This window comes from Arachis duranensis, chromosome 10 (assembly GCF_000817695.3).
Source record: "Arachis duranensis cultivar V14167 chromosome 10, aradu.V14167.gnm2.J7QH, whole genome shotgun sequence".
NCBI lineage: Eukaryota > Viridiplantae > Streptophyta > Magnoliopsida > Fabales > Fabaceae > Arachis > Arachis duranensis.
In genome coordinates, this window is record NC_029781.3 from 12571157 (window position 1) to 12580679 (window position 9523).

Genomic DNA, 9523 nt, shown 5'->3' on the forward strand with positions numbered 1-9523 from the left:
ATATAAAAATATATTTTTAAATAAGTTTCTATTCTACAAATATATTTGATCCAATACTAAAAAATACAGATATTATATCCTATCTAATAAAAATTATAGAAAATATTTTAAGTACATTAAAAATACTAATACACTAATTATTTTAACTGTTGATCTGAATTATAAAAAATATATATAATTGCTACGGCCTGGCCCAAATGAAACTTGGCCGACCCGACCTATTGACCACCCGACCTGAACGGTCGAATGATGCACTCATATCCGGTCTGAGCACGCGTCTGGGACAGCTGGCCATCACAGCTGTACAAAGAAACTTCGAGAAAGGTGGGTTCTGCCCTCGTGGGACCCACATCTGACATAGTATATAAGGGGAGGGTCCTACCCCTCCCCCAAGGTACGTCACACATTTCACTTAACCTATTTCTCACCTGCACACTAACTGACTAGGGTGTCGGAGTGTCTTTGCAGGTGACACCCCCTCTTTCCATAACAAGAGCTCGGCTACCCGGCAGATCCGATCCCAGCACAATCGCGAACGAAGCGTTCCCGCCTCCTCAAATCTCCACCCGAACCGTCCGGAAACCGTTCAACCGAATATTGGCGCCGTCTGTGGGGACGCCTAAATGGACGTCGTGCCGGGCATTGGAGACCAAGGCCGAGTAGCCGGCGCAGAGGGGGCAGCCTCTGTCGCCTCACCGAAAGGGCAACGAAGGTCCCCCCCGACAACGCACTGAACCACGCACAGGAACGCGACCCTTCGGAGGAACTGGCGGTGACAGCGCCAGAATAATGCAGGAGCTACGCCATAGGGTCCAGAACCTGGAACGACAACTAGCCGATCAGGAACATGATCGACGAACCACCGATCCTAGCTACTCCCCGTCTCTTGAAAGCCGAGAGAGAGATTTCCACCGAAGTCGCCCCCGACACGCCTCCGCTTCCAGAACGGAAGCGGAAAGCACCCGAGAAGATTCGCCTATCCCGAGAAGACGAAATGACACAATCATCTACTCCTGGGGGCGAGATCGCGAAGACGGAGAAGGGAGGCCTGTGAGGACACGGCGACCCGTGATAATGGGTGCCACCCCGTTCCATCGATCCATCCTCGAGGTCCGATTGCCGAAGCACTTCGACAAACCGACATGAGGTACGATGGAACCCAAGACCCTCTGGAACACCTCACGGCCTTCGAGGCTAGAATGAATCTGGAAGGAGTAGAAGACGAGGTGAGGTGCCGGGCCTTCCTGGTCACCCTGGCAGGACCTGCGATCCGATGGTTTAACGGCCTCCCGCAGGGATCCATCTATGGGTTTTCGGACATCTGCCGTGCCTTCTTAGCTCAATTCACAACACGAATAGCAAAGGCAAAGCACCCGATCAACCTGCTCGGGATAACCCAAAGGCCCGGGGAGCCGACCAGAAAATACCTGGACCGGTTCAACGACGAATGCTTAGAAATTGACGGCCTAATCGACTCGGTGGCCAGCCTCTGTCTGACGAACGGCCTCCTCAACGAGGACTTCCGAAAACACCTCACCACGAAACCGGTTTGGACGATGCACGAGATCCAAACGGTAGCTAAGGAATACATAAATGACAAGGAAGTCAGCTAGGTCGTGGCTGCCAATAAACGACACTCCGGCTACACTCAACCTAGGCAACAAGGTAACGGAGAAAGACAGAAAGAGCAAGCCAGGGAGGGAGGGCCGAGCAAGGCATTCAGACCATTTCCCCGGATCAGAAAATTCACCAACTACACTCCACTCGCTCTTCCCATCATGGAAGTTTATCAGCAAATAGCCGAGAAAGGAATCTTGCCGAAACCCCGACCACTCAAGGAACGTACGGGGGGAAACAAGAGCCTCTACTGTGACTACCACAAGGGCTATAGGCACCAAACACAAGACTGCTTTGACTTGAAGGATGCACTAGAGCAAGCGATAAGGGATGGTAAACTAACAGAATTCTCCCATCTTATAAGGGAGCCGAGGAGGCGACATCGCGACCAAGACGAGGAAGGCAATACCCGGTCGGCAAAGCGGCGACAAGAGCCAGAAGATAAAGACCACGGTCTCACTGTGATAAACGTAGTAACTGCCAAAAACACCGCGCCAAGGTCAAGATCGGCGCACAAGAAAGACGCCAAGGTCCTGGCGGTCTCCTCCTCGCTGGTGCGAAGCTCTAAGAAGCCCCCATCTATCTCCTTCGGCCCGGAAGATCAATGGTTCGACGAGGCCCCTGAAAACCCACCCATGGTCATCACGGCCAGAGTGGGAACCGGCCTCGTCAAACGAATCCTTGTCGACACGGGGGCAGACTCGAACATTATGTTCCGCAACGTGTTTGACGCACTAGGGTTAAGGGACGCCGACCTATCGACTCACCAGCATGGGATCATCGGGTTAGGCGACCACTTCATCAAGCCAGATGGAGTGATATCCCTGCCAATTTCTGTGGGACAGGCCCAAGGCTGAAAATCGGCAATGGCTGAGTTTGTGGTTCTCCGAGATTCCACGGCCTACAACATCATCTTGGGGAGGAAGACGATTAACGATGTTGAAGCGATAATCAACACAAAGCTACTAGTCATGAAGTTTGTCACCGACGACGGATCTATAGGGTCCATAAGGGGAGATCTAGGAACGGCGGTCGCTTGCGACAACGCTAGCCTCTCCCTAAGGAAGAAATCTAAAGAGGAGTCGGGAGTGTTCCTGGCTGACCTAGACGCCAGGGTTGACGACAAGCCCAGACCAAAACCAGAGGGGGACCTGGAAAAGTTCAGGGTCGGTGACACGGAGGAAAAGTTCACGGTTGTCAATAGAAACCTTCCACATGAAATGAAAGAGCCTCTGGTAGAAATGATCTGGGCCAATGGGGATTTGTTCGCCTGGACACCGGCTGACATGCCGGGCATAGACCCCAAAGTCATGTCACACCACCTAGCCGTCAAATCGGAAGCCCGCCCGGTAGCCCATAGGAGGAGAAAGATGTCGCGGGAGAGGGCGGAGGAGGTGGCCAGGCAGACGGCCAGCCTCCTAGAAGCAGCTTTCATATAGTTCTGGTAAAAAAACACAGCGGCAAATGGAGAATGTGCGTAGACTACTCCGACCTCAATAAGGCATGCCCTAAAGATTGTTTCCCCCTCCCCAACATAGATGCACTCGTCGACGCGGCGGCGGGCTACCGGTATCTGAGCTTCATGGACGCCTACTCCGGCTACAATCAGATACCGATGCACCGACCCGACGAGGACAAGACATCATTTATAATGCCTGGGGGAACCTTTTGTTATAGGGTGATGCCGTTCGGCCTAAAAAATGCAGGGGCAACATACCAAAGGCTGATGAACAAAATATTTCGCGAGATTGGCAGGACGACTCACCTCGTTATCCCATTTTCTCGGAGCTTCGGCAACAAAAGCCCTACCCTTCTTTAACCTCATGAGGAAAGGGATAGCATTCGAATGGACGCCCGCATGCGAGGAAGCTTTTAGACACTTCAAGGAAATCCTGGCGACACCCCCTGTGCTCGGGAAGCCGAAGTCCGGGGAGCCATTATACCTATACCTCGCCATAACAGGAGAAGCCCTGGCTGCGGTTTTGGTACGAGAAGAAGGAAGGGCTCAACAGCCAGTCTATTTCATGAGCAGAGCCCTACAAGGGGCAGAACTAAGGTACAGCAAACTGGAAAAGCTAGCTCTGGCACTCTTGACCTTTTCGCAGAGGTTAAAACAATACTTCCAAGGTCACCAGGTTGTCGTAAGGACGGACCAAGGAATCCGACAAGTACTCCAAAAACCCGATTTGGAGGGAAGGATGATGACTTGGTCCATTGAACTTTCCCAATATGACATACGATACGAACCCCGACAAGCAATCAAGGCGCAAGCGATGGCTGACTTCCTGGTAGAAGTAACGGGAGATCCAACCGAAGAGACGGGCACACGATGGAAGCTCCACGTGGACGGAGCCTTCAATCAGACGTCCGGGGGCGCCAGGATCATCCTGGAAAGCCCAGCCGGGGTCGTATACGAACAGTCAATCAAGTTTGAATTCCCCGTCTCGAACAACCAAGCAGAATACGAAGCCCTCATAGGGGGCTTAGCCCTAGCAACGAAAGTTGGAGCGACAAGGTTGGAAATATGCAACGATTCACAAGTCGTCACCTCCCAAGTAAACGGGAGCTACCAAGCCAGAGACGCACTATTACAAAAGTACTTGGAGAAAGTCAAGGATTTGAGCCAGAGGTTTGAGGAGGTCACGATCCACCACGTTCCAAGAGACAGGAACACACGGGCAGATCTCCTATCAAAACTGGCTAGCACAAAACCGGGAGAAGGTAACCGATCTCTCATCCAATGTATGATGAGGGAGCCGGCAGTCACTCTGCACCTGTCAAGGCTAAGCCCCTCATGGTTGGACCCCATCACCAGCTTCTTAGAAAATGGCAAACTCCCTGACGACGAAAAAAGATGCTAAGAAACTGAGAAGGGAAGCAGCCAAGTACGCGATCATCCAGGGTCAGTTGTTCAGAAAAAGGACTAAACTAGCCCCTATTGAAATGCCTACACCTCGACCAAACGGACTACGTCCTCAGGGGAGTCCATGAAGGATGTTGCGGCCATAACATAGGGGGCAAAGCCCTAGCAAGAAAATTAATTCGAGCTGGATACTATTGGCCATCAATGATGGCAGACTCTAAAGAATTCGTTAGAAAGTGCATCAAGTGTCAAGAGAACGCCAATTTTCACAAGGCACCGGCCTCCGAGCTAAGGTTGTTAACGTCTTCCCGGCCATTCTCACAATGGGGAGTCGACCTCTTGGGGCCCTTCCCGGTTGGTCCGGGACAAGTCAAGTACCTCATAGCCGCCATTGACTACTACACCAAATGGATAGAGACCGAGCCGTTGGCCAGCATATCCTCATCCAATTGCAGGAAGTTCATGTGGAGACAAGTGATAACACGGTTCGGCATCCCGGAGATCGTTATCTCGGACAACAGGACACAGTTTACCGACAAGAAGTTAACGGAGTTCTTGACCGGCCTGGGTATAAGGCAGAAGTTCTCCTCAGTTGAACACCCCCAAACAAACGGACAGGTTGAGTCCACAAACAAGATCATCCTGTTGGGACTTAAGAAGTGGCTGGATGATAAAAAAGGTGCTTGGGCCGATGAGCTCGCCTCGGTCCTTTGGTCGTACCGTACAATCGAATAGTCATCTACCGGAGAAACTCCCTTTCGACTAACATATGGGCTAGACGCAGTAATACCCGTGGAAATCGGGGAACCGAGCCCACGACTACTTTTGAAGGGAGTGGGGGAAACTGTGGAGAAGGACCTAATAGACGAAGTCAGAGAGATGGCCCACCTGACGGAAACAGCGCTGAAGCAAAGAATGGCCCTGCGCTATAACACCAAAGTACTCAGAAGAGAGTTTGAACCAAACGACCTCGTCTTAAGGCGCAACGACATCGGCTTACCGACCCCGGGAGAGGGCAAACTGACGGCAAACTGGGAAGGCCCCTACAGAGTTAAAGAGGTGATTGGCAAAGGCGCTTTCAAGTTGGAAAGGCTCAATGGTAAAGAGATCCCAAGAATGTGGAACGCGAGCAACTTGAGAAGGTTCTACTCCTAGCACGCGTAACGACCTATCGACCAAATGAGCTAAGTAGCCAATCCATGAAATTATACTTTTTGCTTTGGCTTATAGACCTTTTGTGCAATTACCGACTAAAATATACTTGTCAAAGTTTTGTTTGTTTACTTTTCTTAGACAACCCATTGCGCAAATGAACTCCACACAACGCGACGATAATATGCGGCCCCGAGACTGATCACCCCGGGAGCCCGTCAACTACCGCAACAACAAATGGCTACACTAAAGAGCCACGACCTGGCTCAGCCAGAATACCATCAATACGATAAAAATAGTACGAATAACAACGCTGAATATAAACGACGACACAACCAGACGAACAGGAAAGTGTTAACTACAATAAGACGGGCAAACGACCCAAAAAAGTTGTTCATGAAAGTCAAAACAGCTTACAAAAAGTTTCACGAAGTTACACAATATAACAAATCATTTCCTAGGCATGTCGACAATCTTGCCGTTTTTCATCATCTTGAAAACACCAATTGCCGACGTGTCGAAGTCAGGGGCAACGATTTTGAGCTGAGCCTCAAGGGCTTCCTCAGTCGCCAGTATTGCACCTTTCCCCTGCTTAACGACCTCCTTATACTTTGTTTTCCACCCCGTAAGCTCAGTCTCGGCAGCCTCCTTCGCCAGAACAGCCTCGTCGCGTTCTTTTTCTAGTGCGGTCACCCGCCCTTGAGCCACGCCGACTTGACCTTCCAAAGCCATTTCTCGCTCGACAAGTCGTGAAACGGTGGCATCAGACTGTTCCAGTTTTTTCTCAGCAACAGAGGCCTTATTTTCGGCGGCCTGGAGCTTCTCATTAGCTTGGGTAAGTTGCTCCTGAAGAGTTTCAACTTCGCGTTTAAAAGCATTGTTTGCCTTCCCGGCATATTCCAACCTCTTGCGGAGAGATTCCATCCCAGACAGCTCAAACTCGGCCTTCCGAGCTATCACTGCGCCGCGCAGGAGGGTACGATACATCCACCTTGCTTGCCCGGCAAGAGATGACTCGTGGAAATGCTCTTCAGTGCCGGGAATCAACTGAGCATCTATGAAATTTTCGGCGTCAAAATTTTTCTCCATCACAGTAAGAACCCCCTCAGGACTACTGGACGCTCTCCTCCTTTTGAGGCTGGGCACCTCTTCCACCTCATCGTCGGCTACTGGGTTGGACGTCGAACCCCCAGTACCGACCACTTCGCGGAAGGGGAAAACACGCACCTCTTTGTCGTTGTGAGCCAGGGCATCTTGAACCAAGTTACCGACCTCATCGGCCACAACCCCGTGCTCGGAAGTGGCCTTGCTCTTGTCCTCGGGGGGAGGAGCCGACTTCTCATTGGCCGCCTCATCGTCACTTGCGCACAAAAATGTCTGGAACAAGTCAGGGAGACCCTTCACCTCGGCAGACATCCCCACTGAAACAGGACAAGATGATGGTTTAAAATTAATCACAAGGGAGTATTGGAAAAAGCAAGAAACGAAAGTAAAGCTCAAGTTAAAACTGCTCACAAATATAGTTCCGACCGACTTCTCGATCACCGATGAGGAGGTGAGGATTCACATGATTCCTTCCGAAGACTGCCAATAACACGTCGGCAATCTTCTTGTCCACGGCGGACATACCCTTATAGGACACTTTAATAAAGGCATTGGACCCCGCCCCGAAGCTCCAATACGTCGGGATGAGGCGTTCCCCCTCTAACGACAACCAGAAAGGATGACGACCTTTGACGGGACGCACCTTGAAATACTTATCTTTGAACCCGTGGTAGGAGTCCTCAAACAAGCCAAAAATCCTTCGACTTTGGGCATATCGGAAGGACATGAACCCCTTCTTATGTTTCCCTTCCTTCGAAGGGTTTGTAAGGTTGAAAAAGAAAAGAAAAACGTCGACAGACACCGGCAGCTCGAGATATTCACAAACCATCTCGAAACAGCGGATTGAAGCCCAACTGTTCAGATGCAGCTGCGACGGTGCCACGGAAATCCGGCCCAGAAGCGCCATTTGGAAGGCGGAGAAAGGAATACGAACCCCCACTTGAGTAAACATGAATTTATAGAACCAAATCCAGTCGGCAACTCGGGGAGCATTGAAGTTGATCTCATATAAACGCTCGTGGGGAGCCGGGACGTAGACATCGTAGTTAGACTCCTCGTCGGTACCGCCACATAAGTACTCGTTTTGGCGGAACTCAGTGAGCTCATCCTCGCCCATTTGATTGGGGGAGTCCCTCAGGTCAGAAACCACCCAGGCGTAGGGGTCGTACGCCGTGGGACCATCCAGTCAGTCTAAGAGGTCGGGTACTCGGAGTGAATGCAGAAGCCACACTCAATCTATTCTGCAACTAAGGCTAAACACGACTAAAAGATAACACCCAAACAAAACCTACCCTAGAATGGCAACCTCCTCCTAATACATCTACTTAGGGCTTAAGATCAACCATCATGCAAAGCTAAAACAAATGGCATGCACAAAAAGGAAGCAATGGCAGAAGAAAAAAAAACAACGAAAAAGGATAAGAAAGATGCACAATTACCTGTACTGATAGCAAAGATCCGAAAGGAAGACAACAACAACGCTCTGAAACTGTTGAGGGAGAAGAAGACGGGGACGGCTGAATTGGAAACGAAGGGATAAACGCCAAATGAATACCAAAGGCATCACAAAACCGTTTTAAAACTACCACCAAAAGGAGCGCGAAAGCCGAGGGGCATATCAGTCTTTGCACGAAGGGTTTTAAACCCATTATGAGCATTTAAGGCTCGACACAAAAAACGAGGCGGTGAATGATCGCCCCAGCAACAAACAGGCACGCACGCAAGAGATACGTCCCCCCCACGGACGGCCGACTTAGCGACAATGCATGAGGTCAGAGATAATACGCCACCAATAGCCCACGCGACTATTGCTGACGCGTTGGGGGCACTGTTACGGCCTGCCCAAAGGGAACTTGGGCCGACCCGACCTATTGACCACCCGACCTGAACGATCGAATGATGCACTCATATTCGGCCCGAGCACGCGTCCGGGACAGCTGGCCGTCACAGCTGTACAAGGAAACTTCGAGGAAGGTGGGTTCTGCCCTCGTGGGACCCACATCTGACATAGTATATAAGGGAAGGGTCCTACCCCTCTCCCAAGGTATGTCACACATTCCATTTAACCTATTTTTCACTTGCACACTAACTGACTAGGGCGTCGAAGTATCTTTGCAGGTGACACCCCCTCTTTCCATAACAAGAGCTCGGCTATTCGGCAGATCCAATCCTAACACAATCGCGAACGAAGCGTTCCCGCCTCCTCAAATCTTCACCCGAACCATCCGAAAACTGTTCAACCGAACAATAATATATATTAATTAAAATTAACGGTTATAAGGATTGAATTGAAATTTCCGTCCTATCAAATTCGACCTTCGTGTACATGCCTAGAGCATATTGAATGTGTGCTCCTGTTACCATACTCCAAAAATGGGTATAGCCACTTGTCCAGCGTATATAGCACCGACAAATTGAAATGGTAACGAACCCCGTCGGTGCTTCATCAAGTTATATAAATAGCTTATATAATAAATGAAATACAGATATTTTAACAACAATTCCTATGTATTTGATACATGCTTTTTAAGTAATGTTTCTTCACCCAGCTGCCCCTACTCAAATTTCATGATTAGAATTTGCGTTTTACTTTAGTTTAAATTGAATATCATAAACCCGTCTGTTAAGCCGAATTCTCTCACCGAGCATCTAGAAAACAAATATATTTTTTTTGAGATAATTTTAATAAACATATTACAATACATTCTTGATATATTTTTATTACAATACTAATATTTTTATTCATAATATGAAAACATAAATTTTTTAAAATTATATCAACTTTAT

The 9523-nt window shown here is 49.5% G+C and overlaps 2 protein-coding genes across 2 annotated transcripts; both read left to right on the plus strand.

The window, feature by feature from the left end:
• Positions 1-1142: 1142 nt before the first annotated feature.
• On the plus strand, positions 1143-1613 carry LOC107469033 (uncharacterized). The gene has a single exon (XM_016088424.1). It carries the CDS (start codon positions 1143-1145, stop codon positions 1611-1613), a length of 471 nt encoding a protein of 156 aa, XP_015943910.1.
• A 1827-nt stretch (positions 1614-3440) lies between these two features.
• On the plus strand, positions 3441-4478 carry LOC107469032 (uncharacterized). The gene has a single exon (XM_016088423.1). The coding sequence runs from the start codon at positions 3441-3443 to the stop codon at positions 4476-4478; it is 1038 nt and encodes a 345-aa protein (XP_015943909.1).
• The last annotated feature ends 5045 nt before the right edge of the window (positions 4479-9523 follow it).